Source organism: Bubalus kerabau, chromosome 6 (assembly GCF_029407905.1).
Source record: "Bubalus kerabau isolate K-KA32 ecotype Philippines breed swamp buffalo chromosome 6, PCC_UOA_SB_1v2, whole genome shotgun sequence".
NCBI lineage: Eukaryota > Metazoa > Chordata > Mammalia > Artiodactyla > Bovidae > Bubalus > Bubalus kerabau.
The window spans coordinates 119098941-119121696 of record NC_073629.1 but is presented as its reverse complement, the minus strand read 5'-3'; the positions used below and the strand labels follow the sequence as shown (position 1 = coordinate 119121696).

The following is a 22756-nucleotide window of genomic DNA, read 5'->3' as shown; positions in this document are numbered from 1 at the left end:
GCGGCACTCAGCCAGGGTTCAGCCTGGAGCTTGGGTGGGCCCCACGGTCTCCCATGGGTGCAGAGCGGAGGGGTGTGGGTGGCTGGGACTGGAGTTCGGGGCCTACGGGGAGGCCTGGAGGTGAGCAGGGCCCTGCGGACATGTGGCATCTGAGTTCCCAGCCCGATGGTCACCAACAGGGCAGATGTCATGGTGCTTTCTCCTCTCGCCATCGCAGCCTGCTTGTCTGCTGGTGCTCACGCACCTCCAGCGAGGCCCCAGGGCTGCAGGAGCCCCCGTGGCCGGGCCGGCCCCCGGTCCCCACCGCTGACCTCCCCGCCCGCCGCCTAGCACTTGTGAAGCCCCTTCACTCCAGCGGGGCGGCCCCCCTTCCTTCCCGAGGCTCAGCCTTCCTCTGGGCTTGCCTCTCCCTTCAGCTCAGCCCTCCCCGGGGGACACGTGCCCCCTGGGGCCCCCTGTCCCGATGACGATACTTCCTCCTCAAGGTGCTGTCCATCCCTGGGCCCGGGGGGCCTGCTCCAAGCTGCCCTCCCGCCCTGTGGCTCTGGGTCCCATGCCACACCTTCTCTTAATCTGCAACGTGGGGTCGTTTTCCTTCAGGATGAAAGGGGGGAAAAAATGGTTCCTGGGATGCTGGACAGACGTTGGAAGTCTGCAGAGGTCTGTCTGTTTCCTGTTCATTTCTGGGAGGCAGTTTTACCCAAGGAGGCCAAGGAGAGGGTGGGCCACAGGTGAACCTTTGGGTGAAAAGCAGGGTCTGGGGACAAGGTGGGGTGGCTAAGAGCAGCCCAGTCAGCATCCCGCTGTGAGCGGCCCCTCGCCCCCAGGCTCTCAGGATTCCCCTGGCCCCCAGCATCCCTGGCTGCCCCCCAACCCCGCCCTGACTGCCCTGGCCGCCTCCCAGCCCTCATCACCCCGACATGCCGTGTCTGCTTGTCCGTCTCCTTCCGAGGCCCAGTGCGCCGCTTACCCCGGGTGCCTTCCCTTTGCTGGATGGCCTGGCTGGGCTGGGGGCCGCACAGATCTGCACTCCAGGGCCCCCCATGTGCCCCGGGTGCGGGCCGGGCCAGGCCGGGGCGTCGGGAGCCGGGTGTTGCTCGGTTTCCCCTGCGGCCGCCTCTGTGTCTCACTGTCTCCTTCCTGCCTTTCTTGAAACTCAAGGAGAGTTTGGACACTGGTCAGTTTGATCTCTGCCCAGGTCAGTGTCTGGAGGAAGGCGGAGGTCCTGGAGAGGGGCAGCTCTGGGCCGGTGTGGGGGACGGCATCCGCTTCTGGGCTCAGCGGCGGCGGTGGAGGGGGGACACCAGGGCCTCCGTCTCGGGGCCCAGACCTGCCGGCCTGCGTGTGGGTCGTATCGGTGAGGTGTGCCCGAGGGTGCTGGGTGGTCTCGTTGCCCCGGCCGCTGTGCCAAGGACAGGCATCACCAGCTGGACGTGCTGCCTGTCCTGCGCCTCCCCGGGCAGCAGGGCTCTGGGCTCCCTGCCTGCTCACCTCGGGGCCGAGGGGGTTTGCCTCCTCTAGGTCACACTGGGGATGCCTGGGGTTGCTGAGGGCAGGACCCCTGGGGCCCGCCTTCCTTGCTGGAGGTGACAGAGATGTGTAGGCCCTGCCAGTGACTGGGAGGGCCTTGGGGCTGGGTGCAGCCAGCTGGACAGGGGTGCTGTGTTTGGGGTGGACGGTGCTTCTGGAACCGACGGCACGTGGATGCATGCAATGGGGAGGACCCCGGACGCCTGGACACACGGCGGAGGCAGCGGGCGCAGGTGGGCGGGTCTGTCTGGTGACATTTTCCTGGGCTCGTGTCGATGACGTTTTCAGAGGCGACTTAGGTCAGTGACAAGGTCACGGACAGAGCCAGAGAGGGTGTTGTTTGGAGGCACTGCCGGCCCCGAAATAGCCGTCACCGCGGCCGTGGGGCGGCCAGGGCGTCCGGGGAGGAGGTGCGGGCCTGTCCCGGGGCCCGTGGTGTCCATCTGCGCGTCTTGGTGTCTGGGCGCAGCGGCTGGGTGTCGGGGGCAGCAGGGGGCAGCCTCTGTCCAGAGTGGGCCGCCTCGGAGTCACCTCCCCCGTCAGTAAAGACCCACCTCCGCTGAAAAGCCACGTGTGTGCCTTGTAGGCGTTTTCTCTGTCGTGCTGCAGCCCCCTCGATTGCCGGGAGTGTCTTTGCCTGGGGCTTATTCATGATTGTGATTCGTGATTGTACAGCAGCGTAGGGTTTCTTTGCCCTCTGCTGGGTCTTCACTCTGCTTCACTTGTAGCTGACAAAGTTTTATGCGTGTAACCTGTGTACATGGTGAAATGATTCCCATGATCAGGTTGATTAACACGAGCATCCCCTCATGCATTACCTTCTCAGCGAGTCACCTTCTTCCCGTGTGGGGACGCTGCTCACAGTTCATCTCAGCACACTGCCAGTGCTCAGCGTGGTGTGATTGACCAAGGTCCCCACCCGGCACGTGGGACCCGCGCTCATCCGTCTCAGGCCTGGAGGTGTCGTCACCACGCCCCTTCCTGCTGCTGATGTTGATTCTTCACTGTCCTGGGTCTTCGTTGCTCTGCACAGGTTTCTCTAGGCGAGCAGGGCTGTGCGGTGTGCGGGCTTCTCTTGGCGGGGGTTCTCTTACTGCGGTTTCCAGGCTCTGGAGCACAGTCGCAGCAGCTGGGGCACACGGGCTTAGCTGCTCTGTGGCACGTGGAATCTTTCTGGAGCAGGGACCTAACCCGTGTCCCCCGCCTTGGCAGGTGGACTCTTACAACCACACCATCAGGGAAGTCCTTCCCTGCTCTTTTCTTAACTAACCTTCTCTCATGTCTGGCCACTCAGGCTGTATCCGGGCACACATGGAGCTGAGAAGCATCAGGGTCTGAGGCAAGCGAAGTCATCAGGAGGGCCCTGGACTGGCCCGTCTGCTCTCTGTTGGGTCCGTGACTGATGGGTGTTCAATCACCTCTGGCTGGCCACCGAGCGCAGTGGCCAGGAGGTCACAGATCTGGGCCTGGCCGGGGAGGCCCGCGTCACTTACCGCTGCAGACACACACCTTACGGCCAGCATCTGCTGACTGTCACAGCGACGGGCCCTGTCTAGAAGGTTCGCCGAGGGGGCCGTGACCAGACGTGCCTTGCTTGGGGCAGAAGGAGCATTCAGAGCCCGGGAGCCAGTTCAGCAGGCAGCCGGTCGCCTGTTGCTGATGAGAAGCGCAGAGCCGCCCAGTGCTCACTCGCGTTCACGTCTCGCGTGTGACGTGGTTCCCTCTGAAGCTGCTGGAGCTTTTCTTCACGCTGGTGTTCTGACATTTTATAACGTGGGGCTTCGATCTATCCTGGTTGGCACACAGGGCACTCCTTCTTTCTTATTGTGGGTTCATTTGCAGGGGAGTTTTCTTTTCCTTCCCTCATCACCGTCATCATTCACCACCATCCCCACCATTATCTCACCATCACCAGCATCACCACCACCACCACCACCATCATGACATCACGACCACCATCATCACCATTATCTCACCATCACCAGCATCACCACCACCACCACCACCATCATGACATCACGACCACCATCATCACCATTATCACCACCATCACCACCACCATCACCACCATCACCAGCATCACCACCACCATCACCATCATCACCATCACCATCACCATCATGACCATCATCACCAGGAGCATCACCACCACCACCACCGCCGTCGTCACCGTCGTCATCTCCTCGCTCCCCTCTGTCTCTGTTGCCCGTTGGTGGAGTTCCCGTGACTCCATCCAGGGCACCAGCTTTGTCCTCTGAGGTTTACTCGGCTGGGAACCCCCCCGACCCCGTTCCTCTGTGGGTTTCTTGTCTTGGCGCTTGCCTGCTTGCAGTCCCAGCACTCTCCTTGTGGCCCGGCCACCCCTGCTGGCATTTTCAGGGCTGTGTTTTGCCCCTGGTGTGCATTCTCTGTGTCACTTGTTACAGGGGCTCCAATTACCTTGGTGTCTTCTGGGGTCAGTGTTTCTATTTATCTTGGTCTTATTTTTTTCTTATTTCAACTTTTCCTTAAATGGCCGGTGAATTAACTGTTCATTTTAAAGAAAATGAAGGGAAGGCAACTTCCAGCAAGGTTCAGGGTGTCAATATAAAAAGCAGAGCCGTAGGAATCTGCAGTGACAGTCACCCCCTCGCTGGGCCCAGGGTCCCCAGAAGCTTCAGAGGACACCTCTGACAGTTTAAAATTTAGGACTTTTGATCGGATAAAGATACCATCAACAAAGTCCAGGAGTCAATGAGAGGTTTGGGGAAAACGTGTGTAACATTTGACAGCTAAAGAAGAATGTTTCTGTTCTCCAGAGGCCTCTTAGAAATTGGAGAGACAGACAAGTTTAGGAAGTGAACACGGGGCTTCCCTGCTGGCTCACTGGCAAAGAACCCGCCCACCTGTGCAGGAGACACGGGCTCGAGTCCTGGCCTCGGAAGATCCCGCCCACCTGTGCAGGAGACACGGGCTGGAGTCCTGGCCTCAGAAGATCCCGCACGCTGTGGAGCAGCCAAGCCCGTGCATCACATCTCCTGAGTGTGCACTCCAGAGCCCAGGAGCTGCGACTGAAGCCCGAGTGTGGCTGAGAGCCCACGCCCTGCAACAAGAGAGCAGCCCCCTCTCTGCGCAGCTGGAGAAACACCTGAGCAGCAGCGAAGACCCAGCACAGCCAAGAATAAATGCATAAAATTATATATATATATATATACACATAAAAAAAAATGTGAACACAGACTGGGCAGCACAGAGAACACATCACAGTGAAGAGATGGTCATAGGCCCCATCAGCAGCATGAGGAGATACAGGCAGCAGGGACTCTGCTTTTCAGCCAGAGCGGAGAGAGACATGACGTCTGCAGCAGGCGGGACTGTGGGGCGGCGGTGACCTCGGGTGGGGCTGGAGCAGGTGTGAGCGGTGGCTCAGCTCTGAAAGACGTCCTGCGGCTGCGTCCTGAGACGGGAGACACGTGGTCCCCGACTCAGCGTCCTCCCCTAGGGAGCCTGGGCACCCGCAGGTAAGGATGTTTGTACTGAGCCGTCCGGCAGTGACACCCGTGGAAGGAAGCCTGCGCCCGTGAGTAGGGCAGTGATGGGCCAGATTTTGGTACACCCACACGATGGATGGGACGTCCCAAGAAGTGCTGTTGAGGGAGAGAAGCAACACACTGAGGAGTCTGTGTTGACAAAATCTCACTTTTGTAAGGCAGAGCGTGAACACCTGGGGTTTGTGTGTGTGGGTATGTGTGTGCATCTCTGTGTGTAAATCTGTGTGTGTAAGAAAATGGAGAAAAGTATGGACCGTACCCACACAGAGATGACCTGCTCTGGCTGGTGGTGGAGAGGGGAGGAAAAAGAAGGAAAAAAGACAAGGACTCCAAAGACGGAGCAGTGCAGATACCCTCCGTTTATGTACACCGAATGCATGTGTGTACGTGTAAACGACGAGGGGGGAGACGCAGCACAGCTCCTGGCAGACAGGGCTGGCCCTGAGGTCGCAGAGTGGTGGTGTGGTGGTGGGGTGAGAGGTGGTGGGGTGCGGGCCCGTTTGCTGGTGGGAGCCGTGGTCAGGATGATGGAAGTCCTTGCACGTCTCCGCTGCATCGATGTGCTTTGTAAAGGAAGGACAAGGATGAAGGGTGGCTTCCTGGGGGATGAGGGGCCCAGGGGTCAGAGTAGACCCTTGAGTCCCTGCTCACTCCTGGCCTCTGGGATCTGTCCTCAGGCCTTTAGTGGAACATTGGGGACATCGGACCGCCGGTACCTCCCCACCCCTGGGGATTCTTCACAGTCCTGGGTTTGCACTGGTTTTCTCCCTTGACCCCCACTTAGTGAGACCAGGCGGGGAACCACACAGGGGCTTAGCACCCCATCCTGATGCGGAATGCCCTGGGCGCTCTGGCCATGGGAGTGTCTGGCCTGCGCCTGCCTGTCCCTCACCCCATCTGACTTCTCTGCTCATGAGTCAGATCTCCAGCCCCCTGCCTGACTGCTGGAACCTTTTCTTCTAAAATTATTTTATTCAGCAGTTCAGGAAACAAGTGTTGTTTTATCTGGACGCTTTATCCATTTGGATGCTTAATCTAAAGTTTGTTTTTGTGGCTAATTATCAATCAACAGACACGGCCGTGTGGAGAAGCGATCCAGGGTGCTGGGAGGCTGCCTACTTCAGGGGAGAGGGTAGATGCTGTCATGCTGCTGATGGTGTGTGCACATGCGTGTGCGAAGGATAACACAGTGCCCGTCCCCTTTGTCCTCTCAGGGTTAGACCTTCTGGCCTCTCCAAAACAGGCGGAGGGAGTCAGGGCTGATGGAATCCTAGCCCTCTGCTCACCATAGAGCCTAATTTCAGAGTTAGTGAAGTTCCTGTTTGAACACAGAAATGAAGGCTTATTAGCTTCAAGTATAGAGCCTACTGGGGTTTTCCTGGTGGCGCTAGTGGTAAAGAACCTGCTTGCCAATGCAGGAGGCGTAGGAGAGGCGGGTTTGATCCCTGGGTCGGGAAGATCCCCTGCAGAAGAGCATGGCAGCCCACTGTGGTATTCTTGCATGGAGAATCCCCTGAACAGAGGAGCCCAGCAGGCCACGGTCCATAGCGTTGCAACGAGTTGGACATGACTGAAGCAACGCTGCACACATAGAGCCTATTACACAACTAAAATATAAAACTGTCCCAACAGATTATGGGGAAAACATCTTGTCTTTGACTGTGTGACCGTCCATCATCAAATGTCACTCTTACAAAACATAGTTGCTCAACCTTATGGCCCGTATTTCATGAAGGGCGTCTGGTGAACAAAACGATGCTTATTTAAGAAGCTGGCTATGGATAAATAGGGCTCAGAAAAATCATACAGTCAACAGTTTGTTTTCTGACTGAAACTTATTTAAACTTAATCTTAATTCAAATTAAGTTTACTATTTAATTGAAAAATATTTGAATTAAAATTATCCCACCATACGCTTTTCTGTCTGACAGCCTGGCTTGGGGCCTCCTGGGACTTGCCTCAGTTTGAATCCCCTCTCCCCCTGACACCCGTATTTGCGTTACAGACTCGAACTCATGCATCCTGTGCGGTCTCTGTGAGCTTTTGCTGTTTCCAGACGAGGTGATTTGGTAAATATTTCCCGAGTACACAGTGGTTGTGAGAGTACAGTAGCAGGAGCCTGCTTTATTGTGAGAGTACGGTAGCCCAGAAAGCCAGTGTTCTGCTGGAACAGTGCAGGTGAAATGGACCAGCCCAGTAGGTATGATTCTGAGTCTTTCTTCTGTGCAAGATGACCTCCGAGCGCTTGATTCCCTGTCTCTGTTTAGCAGCCCAAAGCATTAGGTGGGTGAATTTCTGCCCGTTCATGGAGTTTTCACTTGGATCAGGAAGCAGAACATTACCCACACCCCTTGGTTCTTCCTTCCACACCCAAGGGTCACTTGTGCCGGCTTCTGACAGCACAGGTCATTTGACCTGCTTTGGCCTTTCACACCGTGGAGTCACGCACGGTGCACTCCTGAGTGTCTGCTCTCCCCCAGCCGCAGAGCTCATCTGTGCTGCTGCTCTTAGGTGCGCTTTGCTTGGTCTTGTTGCTGGACTGTGTTCTCTGGAGGACTGTGTTTTGAATCACACTTTATTTACTCTACTGCTGATGGACACGTGGCGGGTTTCCAGTTTTCACCGACCACAGACGATGCTCCTGTGTCGCCCGTGTGTGGCTGGGGAGCCCGTGTGTGCCTCTGCGGGTGAGTCTGTGTGGTATCACTCGTGCATGGCTCCGGGGAGCCCGAGTGAGCCTCACAGGCCGGTTGAGCATCACTTTCCCATAGCTGTTTTCTCCCGCCCACTCTCAAGGCAGCACCTGAGAGGTCTGGTCGCTCCACCCTTGCCAGTGCTGGGTTCTGCTCTGCTTTTATATTTTAGCCTTTCGTGGGATCCTGTTGTGGGTTTGATTTGCACTTCCTTAGTATTTCAGTATCACAGTATTCCTGTGATGACTGACCTTTTGGAGCTCTCTTTTGTAAAGATGCCTGTTCATAGTTTTTGCCCATTTTTTATTTGGGTTGCTTGCCTTTTCTTTATGATTAGTGAATTACTTATTTTGGATTCTGATCCTTTGTTGGATGTATTGGGCAGATTATCTTCTCTCTGGGTTGCCTTTTTGCTCTTCTGCTGGATCTCTTGACAGACTGAAGTTCTTCATTTGGATGCAGTATAATATGTCATTTTCTCTCCTCCACGGTTAATGCCTTACATTTTTAAATTATTAAATAGGTTTAAGAAATCTTTTCCTTAAAATTTTGTCTTCTAGGTGAGGCTTTCTAGTCTCACCTTTAGCATTTACGTCTGTGCTCCATCTCACGCTGATTTTCTTGTTGATGTGCTGTCCAGCTCATAGTTCATTTCTATTTCCATAAAGATCCTAGTAACTCAAGCACTGTTTATTGAAAAGACCTGCCTACTTCCCTGTGGATTTGGAATGCAGCCTTTGCTATAACCATATTACTATGTGTGTGATGGGCTCAGTCTAGAATATTCTGCTCCTTGTTTTATTTATCTACTCTTTCACAATGTCTTAATTACATAGGTTTATAATGTGTGTGTTAGTCACTCAGTCTTGTCCAACTCTTTGCGACTACATGGACTATAGCCCAGCAGACTCCTTTGTCCATAGAATTCTTCAGGCAAGAATATTGGGGTGGGTTGCCATTGCCTTCTCCTGTACAGGGTATATTCCTCCATTTGTTTACATCTGTGACTTGTAATTTGTTTCATGGACTTCCCTGTAGCTCAGATGGTAAAGAATCTGCCTGCAATGCAGAAGACCTGGGTTTGATCCCTGGGTTGGGAAGATCCTCTGGAGAAGGGAATGACAACCCTCTCCAGTATTCTTGCCTAGAGAATCCCACGGACAGAGGACTTTGGCAGGTTACAGTCTGTGGGGTCACAAAGAGTTGGGCATGACTGAGCGACTGACACTACTACTCTAATGTTTCATAGTTTAAGTACAGAGCTCTTGTATATATATTTTGGTAGATTTAGCCCTGGATATTTGCGATTTTAGATGTTATTGTCAATGGTATCTTTTTTAAAGATGGTATCTTTTTATTTTCTATGTGCTTATTGCTGGAATGTAGAAGTACAGTGGCTTTTGCATGTCAGCCTTGTCATCTGGTTCAGCTCATTCAGGAGTGTTGACGGTTGTTAGTCCATTATGTTGGGCTTTCTGTGTCTGCAGCATATTGTCTATGAGCAGTGCCGTGTCTTGCCTTTCCCCTCCTTGTGCCTTCCATTTCTTTTTCTTGCCTTGTTGCATTGGCGAGCATTACCGGCACGGTGTTGAATGGACGTGGCGTGGGGGGACACCCTGGCCTCCCTCTTGATGCCGGGAATGGCTCTCCCTGTCCTCGGCTGATGACTTGTTTCCTTCGTCCTGCTTTGGGGCGCTGCAGGCCGTGGCTCTTGGTTCTCTTTTTGGGCTCACTGGCAGCATGCTGTTTCTCCAGCAGCCTGGCAGGCTGAGGCCACGGTGGGGAAGAGCATGGACTGTGAGCTGCGGTGGTTTCTTGTCCATGTGACGGGATGCAGAGGATTGCAGAGAGTGGCAGAGCATGTCCTCTTTGTGGTCGCTTAATAAGATTTTATAAAGAATGTTCTCTTAAGGATTTATAGTTCCTAAGACTTTTACCCTTTGGAAAGTTTATGGCTTATTTTGTGAAATTAGGTCAACTGAAATTTCCAAGGGCCGCTGCAGGAGGGAACAACTGTAGGGGATTCTTGATTCAAAGGGTTTGGTGAAGGAAATGTGAGCACACACAGGCAGTGGTGATGCGTTTGGTCTCATCTGTTTTGTATGGAGCACAAATAAATAAAGAGGTGTCTTCATATAAATACATGCACAGTGTCAGAGACTGCTTATTTGTGGATGATCATTCCTGTCTTTGTAAAAGTGCCAGTGACTTAGAATTACGTCTTCCTTGCTAGTGTTCACCTTCACAAATGTGGGCTCTAATTTATATGATAAATCAGGAAAGAATGAAGCACAAGTGCAGTGGCTCTTATAGTCATCACATGTTCAACATTTGTCTAATATTTACCAGAAACATATAATTCAGTTAGAGCTGTACAGATCTAAATTTAAAATGTTATTCATGAATAGTTCTCACAAACCTTCAGTTCAGTTCAGTTCAGTCGCTCAGTCGTGTCTGACTCTTTTCAACCCCATGAATCACAGCACGCCAGGCCTCCCTGTCCATCACCAACTCCTGGAGTTCACCCAAACTCACGTCCATCAAGTCGGTGATGCCATCCACCCATCTCATCCTCTGTCGTCCCCTTCTCCTCCTGCCCCCAATCCCTCCCAGCATCAGAGTCTTTTCCAATGAGTCAACACTTCGCATGAGGTGGCCAAAGTACTGGAGTTTGAGCTTTAGCATCATTCCTTCCAAAGAACACCCAGGACTGATCTCCTTTAGGATGGACTGGTTGGATCTCCTTGCAGTCCAAGGGACTCTCCAGAGTCTTCTCCAAGACCACAGTTCAAAAGCATCAATTCTTTGGCGCTCAGCTTTCTTCACAGTCCAACTCTCACATCCATACGTGACCACAGGAAAAACCATAGCCTTGACTAGATGGACCTTTGTTGGCAAAATAATGTCTCTGCTTTTGAATATGCTATCTAGGTGGGTCATAACTTTTCTTCTAAGGAGTAAGTGTCTTTTAATTTCATGGCTGCAATCACCATCTGCAGTGATTTTGGAGCCCCCCAAAATAAAGTCTGACACTTTTTCCCCATCTTTTTCCCATGAAGTGATGGGACCACATGCCACGATCTTAGTTTTCTCAATGTTGAGCTTTAAGCCAACATTTTCACTCTCCTCTTTCACTTTCATCAAGAGGCTCTTTAGTTCTTCACTTTCTGCCATAAGGGTGGTGTCATCTGCATATCTGAGGTTTTTGATATTTCTCCTGGCAATCTTGGTTCTAGCTTGTGCTTCTTCCAGCCCAGCATTTCTCATGATGTACTCTGCATAGAAGTTAAATAAGCAGGCTGACAATATACAGCCTTGACGTACTCCTTTTCCTATTTGGAGCCAGTCTGTTGTTCCATGTCCAGTTCTAACTGTTGCTTCCTGACACACACAAACCTTAAACTCCTCTAACTTTTGAGATCTTAATACCAGGTGCTGCCTATGTGTGTTTTGTTTTGTTTTGTTTTAGAAAAACAATAATCTACTGGTTAGTAAAGTGTCATCAGACATTTACATCAAGAGGAAAGGAACTATTTCACACTTGAATTTTATTTTGTGAAGAGGTTAAATTCCTAGTTAACTTTTACGCTGGGTTGTGCACCTGAAGCGATACTGATGCGGTGGGGCAGGGGCAGAGGAGAAACGTGGTTACACCTTGGGCCACAGTGTTGGTGGGTCATCCTCTTAGACTGAATAGAAGAGACTTGCTCTCCTTGTGGGGTTGGAGTGGTTTGCTTCCTTTGTTAGGAGTTAATTTAGTTTTCAGCTGTAAAACAGTTTGCTCTTAACTTGTCATTTTCTCCTATGCCCTGGTATCTTCATGACAGTGAGCGGGGTCCTCATGCGACCCAGGAACCCCAAGGGTTCACAGGCGCCTCAGTCACCGCGGGGTCCTCATGTAACCTAGGGTCATACCGCCCAGAGAGGGTGGGAGACCGGTCCAGGGTCTTACCGCTGACTGGGAGATGCGGGGCCAGACAGAGCTTAGCCCCCAGCTCCAGACGGATGGGCGCTGTGCAGGGACAGACGAGTGCGTGCTGACTCGTGGCACGTTCTGTGAGCGCAGGAGGCAGACACTAATCTGACGGGGCCCATCGGGGGGCTGGGGAGGCCCCAGTAGTGCTGCCCCTCGGGGGACCTGCCTCAGCCCCCCGAGTGTGACGCTTGGGCCCACTCCTGACTCCTCGCAGCACCTCAGCTGGCCTCTGGGAGTGAGCCCTCTCTCACTGGGTTCACTCTGGGGGGCTGCCAGTTGAGGCGCCCGGCCCCAGCCTGGCCAGGAGGCGTGCGTCAGGGCTGAGCCCTGAGTGCCCCCTGGGAGTCAGTCTCGCCGGCTACTGGGGGCCGCCCCTTGCGTCCCGCCTCCAGACCTCCCCCTCCTGCGTTCTCCAGATCCTTCCGGGGGTCTTTGTTTGCCCAGATCGCTCAGGGGCCTTTTCTGCCGCCTGTGACCCTGAGTCCCTGGCGGGTACACCTTCCCCCTCACAGGCCTGTGTTCTGGAACCTGAGTTCTTGCCTTGCTTTGCACTCTGGAGAGACGGGCTCACCGTCTAGGCACCAGCGTTGCGCCTCACAGGTTCGAGAACTGGTTCCTCCGTCTCCTGGCTCCTGGTCCACAGTTCCAGACTCACTCCAGAGTCTATCCTCCAACCCCAGTCCACTGCCTTTCTCCCAGGGGAGCCAGGGCCCTGGCGCAAGCTGCTCTGAGACGGGCGTAACCAGCACCGAGCAGGGGCTGACGTCCCTGGGCTGGCAGGGGCCGCTGATGGCCACAGCGGACCCCCGGCCCAGGGAGGTGCCCTCTGGAAGAGGAGGCGCGTCTCCGTTCACACTGTCGCTCTGGCCTGTCCTGGGCCCGGCCCCACGTCTCAGTACTGCTTCAGTGCCCTTCTGTTTCCCCCGAAATAGAGGACATGGTGTCATGCAGAGTGCATTGTTTGTAAGAGAACTGGATCCTGAACACACCAGATCAAAGGAAATGTCTTATGCAGCAATAGGGTTCGCTGGGTCCCCCCTGTCAAGACCGTGCAGCCACCTTTGGACCCTCCAGTGCGTGTCGCAGGGTTTGCAGGGGAAGCAGCCTGGCAGGGTGCCTGCCGACAGTCCCTGGGTCTGGGTGCTGCAGGCTCGTTATTACTACTGTGTTTACCTCCTGTAGGTTTGAATATTCCGTAAGACCAAAGCTTGCTTTCTTTAAGCAAGAGAAGTTCACGATAAAACCCTGTAAAATCTTAAATTTAAAACATCAATATGAACATGTGTGTGGTGTGTTTTTTTTTTATATTTAAAAAGTTTGTATTTCTTACTCTTCATATGTCCAAAAAACAAACAGTTAAAACCAACCAGGATGTGGGAGAAACCAAAGTGAAATACACACAGTGGCAAATGAACCAAGTTCTAGCACAGGTATGTGAGCCCTGTGCACCGAGGGTTGCAGAAGAGCTGCCCGGAGTCACCGTGGGGCGTGGGGACTGTGTCCTGACCACACACTGCGAGGCCGGGGGCAAGAACAGGGTGTGAATTCTGAGTCTGGTCACGTGTGTGCCACATGTGTGTGGGCCAGCTGTTCTGAAAGCACTTTATACTAGAGTTGTATCCTGGAGCTGAACAAGTAAGCAGATGCATTGTAACCAGTAAGAACCAGGTTTCCCATTGTTGGAGAAATCCGTGAAAATCGGGACAGGAGGAGACTAAACTTGGCCTGTGACAGTGGGTTGGCTCTGAGGTGTCAGTGTGAACTCATGATTTAACCAGTGTACAGAACATGGAAGTGTGAGTTGGCATCCAGCGTCCTGTGTGCAGGGCAGGCCCTACAGCGGCAGCAGCTGGCAGTAACCCTGCAGCTCGGGCACCCAGCTCTTGCTGCCCACACGCAGTTCTCCAGAAAAGGGAGCCAGGACTCCCGGGAGAAGTGGTTGAGTCCCAGGCTGTGACAAGGGTATCTTGTGGAACTGGAAAGTAAGGAAGTGCTAAGAAAAGATAAAAGATGGGGATGGGGGCTTGTCAGAAAAACATAGGAGCTTCCAGTGGCCAAAGCTTGAACAACAAAGTAAATAATGATGGTTGTGATGACCACGCACGGAATAAAATAAAAATCCATAGTTTCATAATGATGCAGATAGATGATTGAACAGCAAAATGGGCATGTGACAGGCCCTCCTCTCGGTGGGATTCTGTAATCGATGCGTGCAGAAGGGAGGGGAGTTAAACATCACCCTTGGGCAGATAACCAAGACAGGAGGGTTCAGATGGGATGCGGTGGGTGTGTAGCCATGAAGAAGCCCAGGGCACTGATTCTGGTCTTTCTCTCCTTGAGTGAGCTTTGATAGTTGGGGTCTTTTAGGGCATTTCTTTATTTCATCTAAATTGTCAGATTTATTCACATAAAGTTGTTCCTCATCTCCCCTTATCATCCATTTAGCATCTGCGTGGTCTGTGGTTCATCCTCTCTTATTCTGGATTTTGTTGGTTTGCTGCTTCTTTCTCTGATTTTTTCCTGGTCTGTTTAGCTAGGCTCAGATGGTAAAGTATCTGCCTGTAATGCAGGAGACCTGAGTTTGATTCTTGGGTCAGGAGGATTCTGTGGAGAAGGGAATGGCTGCCCACTCCAGTATTCTCGCCTGGAGACTCCCATGGATAGGCGACCTGGTGGGCTCCAGCCCATGGGGTCACTAAGGGTCGGACACGACTGGGCAGCTTTACTATTGCAAAGAATCAGCATTTACTTTCATTGGTTTTTATATCTTGTTGATTTCTGCTTTTTGCTATTGTCTTTTTTTCTGCTTATTTTGGGTCTGATTTGTCCTTTTTCTGGTTTCTTACAGTGAACCCTGAAGTCACTGACTTGAGACCTCCGTCTCTGACACGGGTTTTTGGTGCAGTAAATGTCCCTTTCAGTGCGACATGTTTTGATATGTTGTGTTTCATTTTTATTCATTTCGAAATACTTCATAATTTCTGTTTTACTTTATTCTTTGACCCATGAAGTGTATTCTTTAGTTTTGGTTTTAGATATCTGGTTTATTATTTTTGTTATTTAGATATTTGGTCTTCCAGATATGTTTCTGTTACTGATTTCTAATTTAATTTCATTTTAGTCAGAAGACAGTCTTTCTATATCTTGACTTGAGTGCTTTTAAACTTATTGAGACTCGTTGGATGGCCCCAAAGATGGTCTGTCTTGGTCAACAGTGTGTGTATTTAAAAAGAACGTGGGGCATACGTCTTCTGCTGTTGTTCACAATGTTCTATAAACGTCATTTTGATCAGGTTGGGTGATGGTATTGTCCACATCTTATATGCTTTTACTAATTTTCTGTCACTTGTTCTAACCACTGCCACGACCAGGGTGCTGAAGTTTACTGCCACAGTTGTGTCCGCTGTTCCTTACACACACTTTCTCCCTTCACTGTCTTGTGCTTCATGTATGAAGCTCTGGTATCAGCTGCATACGTGTTTAGGAACATTACGTCCTTTTGGTGAGTTGACCCCTTGATCGTTATGAAATGACCTTCTTTGTCCCTGGTAATATTCTTCCTTAACATTTACCTTGTCTGAGTAAATGGTAGCCATTACAGCTTTCTTTTGAGGAGTATTTGCATGCTGTATCTTTTTCCATCTTTTACTTTTAACATATTTGTATCTTTATAGATAAAACCTGTTCCTTGTAGGCAGCTCTAGCTGGGGCCACGCGTCTTGGGGAAGGTTTGTTTTACAGGGAAACGCATTCCCTCTTCTCCCCCGTTTTCAGTCCTCCCCTACACAAGTCCTCTCGTACTCCGGAAGCAGGGTCTGGCTGTTTTATCCGCTCTGACAGCATCTGCCCTTTAACTGGGGGTGTTTAGGCCGTTTGGTCACTGACACCGTTTGGTTTAAAGCGACTGTCTTGCTTTATGTTTCTGTCTGTCACTTTTCTGCTCTTTTTTCTCTTTTTCTGGCTTCATTTGGATTGAGCCTTTTTACGATTGTATTATATTTTCCTTATTGACTTGTTCGTTACTTGTTGACTAGTTGGTTGATCATTTTTTTAAGTGGGGGTTTAGGATTTATGGTCTACATTTCAGCCTATCAGGGTCTTATCTTCAAGGTTAAACCGCTCCGTGTCTCGAGTAGCAACATGCAACAATATACATCTCTTCCTCCCCTCCTAGTCTTTGTGTTGTTTTTGACACGTTTCCTTAGTACGTATGATATAAACTTAATACATTGTTATTTTTGCATTAAACTGTTCTCTTTAAAAGAGATTCAGCATCAGAGAAGAATCATTTATATTTACATATACAGTTCTCATTTCTGAAACTCCTCTCTCCTCTCTGTGGATCTGTGTTTCCATCTGACATTGTTTTCCTTTTGCCTTTGAGATTTCTTTTAGTGCAGGTCTGCTGGTAAACATCTCTATTTCACCTTTGTTTTTGAAAGAGTTTTCTCGTGGGGTGCAGCATCCGAGGCAGGAAGTGTGTGTGTGTGTGTGTTAATGTGTGTGTGTGTGAGTGAGTGTGTGAGTGTGTGTGTGTGTGTGTGTGTGTGTGTGTGAGTGAGTGTATATGAGTGTGTGTGTGTGCATGTGTGCATGAGTGTCCCAAGGAAAGGTGTTGCCCCATTGTCTTCTGGCTGGCATTCTTTCCACTGAGAAATCTGCTGTTCCTCTTATTTTTTTTTTCTGTCTGTGATGTGACTTTTCCTTCCCAACTGCTTTTAGGACATTATCTTAAAATTGGTTTTAAGTAATTTGATTATGTTCTGGCCTGGTGTAATAGCGTGTTTGTGCTTGGAGTTTTTTGAACTTCTTCCATCTGTGGGTTTTTGCAGGTGAAAGTGTGAGTTGCTGTCACGTCTGACTCTCTGTGACTGTATGGACTGTTGCTTGCCAGGCCCTGTGTCCATGGGATTTTGCAGGCAAGAATACTGGAGTGGGTAGCCATTCCCTTCTCCAGGGCATCTTTCTGACCCAGGGATGGAACGTGGGTCTCCTTCATTGCAGGCAGATTCTTTACTGTTTGAGCCACAGGGAAGCCCTGTGGGTTTATGGTTTTCGTCAAATTTGGGAACTTTTAGGCCGCTGCCTCTTTGGGCGTTCTCTGTGCCCGCCCGGCGCTGCTGTGTGGACGCTGCCTCTTTGGGCGTTCTCTGTGCCCTTCCGGCGCTGCTGTGTGGACGCTGCCTCTTTGGGCGTTCTCTGTGCCCGCCCGGCGCTGCTGTGTGGACGCTGCCTCTTTGGGCGTTCTCTGTGCCCGCCCGGTGCTGCTGTGTGGACGTTCTCAGTCGCCTGGGCAGTTCGTCAGGTGTGTGTCTCCTCAAGGGCCCCGCGCCTGATGCCAGCGTCTGGAAACCACACAGATTTTGTCTTTTGTAGGTGCTTCGTGTGGGAGACTAGATCTGGTCTGCATTATTCTATTTTGACTAGAAGCAGACTTCTGATGTTTCCCAAGGAGGTTGTCAAAACCTTATTAGCAGCTCTTGGTTTGGAGTAGATGATGGCCGTATCGGTAGCTGGTGTTTGGATGTTTCCCGTGTACCAGGCCTGACACGGGCTCCTCCTGCGCCGGCACCATTGTGTCGTCTTTTCACACCCCCGTGGCGTTCTCCTTCATCCCCGTCTCCACAGGTGAGCCGCTGAGGCAGAGCGAGCTCAGGTCTCTTGCTTGCAGTCACGTCCATATTAAAGTGCTGTTTCTGAGCTTTGCGTCTGGGGCCCAGCACACTGTCAGCCTTGGCTCTCCTGCTCGCGCTCTCAGCTGTGGGCCAGAAGTTTCTGGTTAGGACTCTGATTCCTCTCAGAGACCCAGGGTGCAGAGTCTCCCGACAGGCTTGGTGTGGCTGAGGTCGGAGGACCCGGGCCAAATGAGGCATCCGGAGGTTCAGCTGAGAGCAGGGCAGGAGACCCTGCCCCGCTGCCTTCCCTGGACGCACCGAGTCTCCGTCGGTCCCTGTGCCACGTGGGGCTGCTCTCCAGGCCCTCTGCCTCTCGGCCTCATGGTGTTAGGAGCATCCAGCAGGAGCTGACCTGTGTGGGATGTGGTCTGGTTGCAGTGCAGGGGATTGTGAGATGGGGGAACCGTCAGCTTCACACAAGGCTGGCAAGGCTGGCGGGGAGCCCCTGGGGAAGGCCCGGGCACCCTGTGTCCTGGGCATTAGGGCTGGCACTGTGCCTCCCTTCCAACAGCTACATTGCAGTCCTAACCCCCAGCACCTCAGAGTGTGACCCTGTATGGAGACAGGGTCCCTGCAGATGTAATGCAGATGAAGTCGTGCTGAGGTCAGCTGAGCCTCTAATCCTGGGTGACTGTGTCCTGGGAAGTCAGCCAAGTGAAGGCAGACACACAAGAGATGAGGAAGGCAGGGTCTGGAGCCCTGCAGCTGCTGGCCCGGGGACCCCAAAGATGCCAGCAGTCCCCAGAGGTGGGAAGAGGCCAGGGCAGGTTTCCTGCAGCTTTGGAGGGAGTTCGGCCTCGCCAGCACCCAGACTTCAGATTTCTGGAAACTTCACGGCTCCTGACCGTGAACAATGCGTTTCTGTAGTTTTCACACCACTCAGTCTGTGGTCCTTTGTTCCTGCGGCAGCAAGAAGCGGATCCACTGGGGTTGGGAAGCTTCTTTCACATACATCCTGCCCTGGAACATGGCATGTTTTTGTGACTCAGAGTAGCTCACGTCCTCCCTGTACCTGGTGGGGGGTGTCGGTGTGATGCAGACGTCGAGCTGGGTCTGACTTGGCTTTTCCTGCTTCAGCAATGCTTCTTAACTTCAAGGAACGGGGTGTGACCACTGAGGACCCTGGCAGGCGCCTTCACACGCCCTCCCCCTGCCCCACCGCGGCTCCTACTTCTTGCTCGTGTTGGCCATGTGCTCTTTCTTGAAATTGGTTATTGCGTGGTTTTCTCCATCTTCATGCATTCTGTCCCTTGTTCCATGACCCAGAAGCTTCAGTTCTTCCTTTTAACCTCTCTCATCAAACCGTTGCCACCTTTTATAAAACTCTACCTTTGCTAGACATTGTATTTATTAGGAATTTTACATATGTTTTTAAAAACTGATGATTTTAAAACTAGAGTTAGTATTGATTTTGTAGTATCCTAGTTATGAAACTGCAGTTTTTGAGAGTCTGCTCCAACCTTTTTTTTTTTCCCATAAACCCTGGTATTTTTATGCAAGTTTTTGGAGTGTGAGTTTTCCCCAGAGTGTGTTATTGTATTACAGCAGAAGCTTCTTAATACAGAAGGAGCTTATACAGATAATAACTGTTGCAGAGTCCTTCTGTGTCCCGTCCTGTCTGCATTGGTTTGTCCCAGCCCCTCAGCCCTGTGCTAGCTGAGAGCCTGCTGACGCTGAGCACTTGTCTTGGGTTCTGTGCGTGTCAGCTGCCAGAGGGGCGGCTCTGAGAAGTGTTTAGCCACTGTTACAGTGGACAGAGAAGGGGTAGGACCGGAGGTACGCAGTCTGTGGGCAAAACTCGGATCTAGACCACAGTTATGTTCACTTGAGGATAAACAAACAGAAGTAAATCCCTACCACGGAATGTCAAAAGGTATTCTGGCATGTGGTGGAAAGGCAACTCTCCTGAAAGCAGAAGAGAACAGTCAGTCATCAGAATCAGAAAAAAAGAAGTTTCAGAAGGCTTTGGCCAGAAATACACACAGAGCAGAGGTCATAAGGAGGGACTCAGCTGAGAGGAGAAGGTATTGGAGTGAGTCAATAAAGGAGATGGTTGAAGACAAAGAGCTTAAGGTTTAGTTAAAATCTGTATGAGAAGCCGTAGGAATGAAGTGGAGATCATGGGAATTCGCAGCAGTGACGTGGAGAACACTCGGGGAAAGGCACTTGGGGTGCAGAGTAAAGCACGAGGCGCCAGTGCCGAGAGAAGCTGCATACGAGGGGTTCTGCTTCCAGCCAGACAGTGTGGGAAGCTGTGAAGACACCAGAAACAGGTGTAGCAAAGCAGTCACCAAAACGCGATCAAAGAGCATTTTCCTGAGCAGAAGAGAAGACCTGTGTGTCTTGAAAGGTTCATGTTTGGAGCAAGATAAATGAAAAGAGATTCTAACCGTACATCTTCTGACAACATTTTTGAATTTCAAGATTAAAGTAACAACAAAATCCTGGCAGAATGCAGACAGAAGAAAGCATCAGAAATCAGCCCCCTGAGGTTCCCTGGAAAGGAAGTGCTGCCTGGCTGGTCAGAGGTTTTCTGTGTCTGACGGCGGGACGGCAGCTAAGGCCTTGCGGGAGAAATAGTTGTGATGCAAGACTTTTATACCCAGTGAAGTCGTGACTTTTGGGTGGAGGATACAGAGATTTGTTGTTGTTCAGTTGCTAAGTCGTGTCCAGCCGTTTGTGACCCCATGGACTGCGTCATGCCAAGCTTCCTTGTCCTTCACTATCTCCAGGAGTTTGCTCAAATTCATTTTCATTGAGTTGATGATGCTATCCAACCATCTCATCCTCTGCTGCCCCCTTCTCCTTTTGCCTTCAGTCTTTCACAGCATCAGGGTCTTTTCCAATGAGTTGCCTTTTTGCATCAGGTAGCCAAAGTATTGGCGCTTCAGCTTTAGCATCAGTCCTTCCAATGAATATTCAGGATTGATCGCCTTTCGGATTGACTGGTTTGATCTCCTTGCAGCCTGAGATTTGTAAGAGTTTGCAAAATATACCACCTACATTACTTTCAAGACTGCAACGTTTCTTTCTGGTCAAGAGATGAATAACCATTCTGTTTATTTTTAAAGTTTTGCTGAAGTACAGTTAATTTACAATGGGTGAATTTCTGCTGTACATCAGAGTGACTCAGTTATGCCTAGACATGTTCCTCTTCACACTCTTTCCCCTTCTGATTTGTCACAGGTTGAATGCGGTTCCCTGTGCTACACGGCAGGGCCTTGTCTCCTTCCTCTGTATGTTGATAGTCGGCAGCCGCTCACCCAGAACTCCCGATTCGTGCCTCCCTCACACCTCCTTCCGCAGTTGGCAGCCACAAGTCTGTTCTCTTTTTGAGTCTGTTTTGTTATGCAGACACATTTATTTGTGTCTTATTTTAGATTATGTAAGTGGTATTAGATGGCATTTGTCTTGTTCTTTCTGTCTTAACTTCACTTAGTACAATAACCTATAGGTTCATCCGTGTTACTGCAAGCGGCGTTGTTTTGCTTTGCTGTCTGTTACGGCTGAGTAATGTTCCGTTGTATATGTGTACTATATCTCCTTCATCTATTCAAGAGAAGAATAAAAACTCTGAACATGAGATAAGTCATTGTGTTTCCTGAGGAAGTAACCATGTATAGAATAATAATCGTAAAGATGCTGGTCAGTGATGTGTTATTGGGTACCACCTAAGCAGACACCTTTTGGGATTTAGTTCTTTACATGATAAATAGGTTAGAGGCCTTTGGTTATAAGCAATAGGGGGGGGAAATCCTTGAACAGTTTAATCAGGAACAGGGATTTGTCACACTGTTGCAGGAGCAGATAATAAGCCTTAGAGGAACCCTGGCCAGCGTCAGGATGAGGATTTTCATGATTACCGTGTTCTCAGTTTACGTCTACATTCCAGTTGTAACATATGCTCATCACAGCAAGGACTTGAGAGAGTCCTAAGTGATGCCGCGTCGCAGGGCAGACGCTCGGCGGTGAGCGTGCGTGCCCCTGTTTCTGCAGGTTCCTCCGTTAGTGACTGTGATCTGGGGAAGAGGCTGGACTTGGGAAGAGGATTGGTGTCCGTCAGGTGTCACCCTCCCGGGGTCTGGGGACGGGACCTGTGATCTGACGGCCGGGGCTGCCAGAGCCGCCCGCGGTGGGGGAGGAGGCAGGCGGCTCCCAGCACAGCCTCAGAGCAGTGTTCCCAAGAGCGGATCCTGACGCCGGGGAGTTCCCGGCCGTCATGCTGGCAGAGAGGGCAGGGTGCCCGGCTGTGGAGCCGGCAGTCTGTGCGGGGAAAGGTGACGGAGCCCAGCGGCAAGGACACGCGTCACAATGCTGCCGAGCGTCTGCCCATGTGTCACGGCATCGGGACGGCTCTTTAGACACTTCCTGTGATGAGTATGTTGTCCTGTTAAAATCAGAACGTGGGAATGAATCGAGGAAATGGTTATTGTGAAGGTGGAGACCTGGGAAACTATTTCGGGCACAAATGAGCAAAGCTGAATTTAGACAGACTCTCAGATTGCTGCCGTGTAAGATAGAAATTTTGCTGGGGATATCACGAGAATGGAAAAATGTTTGTGGGGGGGATCGGGTGGGCTTCAAGTGATTTCTCTTTTTAAGTGTTTTCCGTCAACGGTTCCGAGCTTGCACTACAGATACATTATTACACATATCCACATATATATATTTACTAACAGAACCTCAAGTACAGGAAGTCCCCCATCTATGAGCCTTAGAACTATGACTCTTCAAAGATGCAAATGTGCGTTCACACGTCAAGTTAGTTCATGTGTCTGACATCTGTAAGGTTGGGTACGTAGATGAACTTGGTTGGGCTTATGAACAAAGCAGACTCACGAATGGGCTCTCAGAAGGGAACTCGTTTGTATGGAAGGACTTCTGTAGTTTGTAGGACTAGAAACGGTGAGTCTATGCGAGTGTTTTAGCAATCCACTGAAGGGGCGGGGAGGCACATACATGACTGAGTCCTGGCTGCACTTCCTAACCGAAGCCACCCCTTTCTCTGCCCACACAGGTTGTCTCCTAAGAGCCCCTGGAGATCCCCACCCTCCTCTGGATTTCTGGGCCTGCGACGTGGTCAGCGAGACCAGGGTGCTTCGGTGGCTGTGGGCCGGCCCTGCCCATTGCTGGACTTGTATGTGCCGCTCGGACTCCGGGCTCCTTGGAGCTCTTCTTTACGTGGAAGTTTTGAGCCATTTTGAATCTTTTGAAGGAGAAGCCGCTGCTCGCAATGAGCTCGCAAAGCCATCCAGGTAAGCCGGACCCCGGGTCCTCGTGGCGGTTGGGTCCCGGGTCTGTCTCTGTGTTCATGATCACGAGCGTGGCTGGTTTAGGTCGGCCCCGTGGGCC

At 51.3% G+C, this 22756-nt stretch overlaps 1 protein-coding gene across 3 annotated transcripts in view; it reads left to right on the top strand.

Moving 5' to 3' along the window:
* The window catches only part of HDAC4 (histone deacetylase 4), a 292669-nt gene that overhangs the window by 27340 nt on the left and 242573 nt on the right, over positions 1–22756 (top strand). For all 3 annotated transcript variants that reach the window (XM_055586610.1, XM_055586609.1, XM_055586612.1), the window contains exon 2: positions 22422–22659. In XM_055586610.1, the coding sequence (XP_055442585.1) occupies positions 22638–22659 (22 nt within the window). In that variant the 5' untranslated portion in view covers positions 22422–22637. The remainder of the gene's footprint in view (positions 1–22421; positions 22660–22756) is intronic.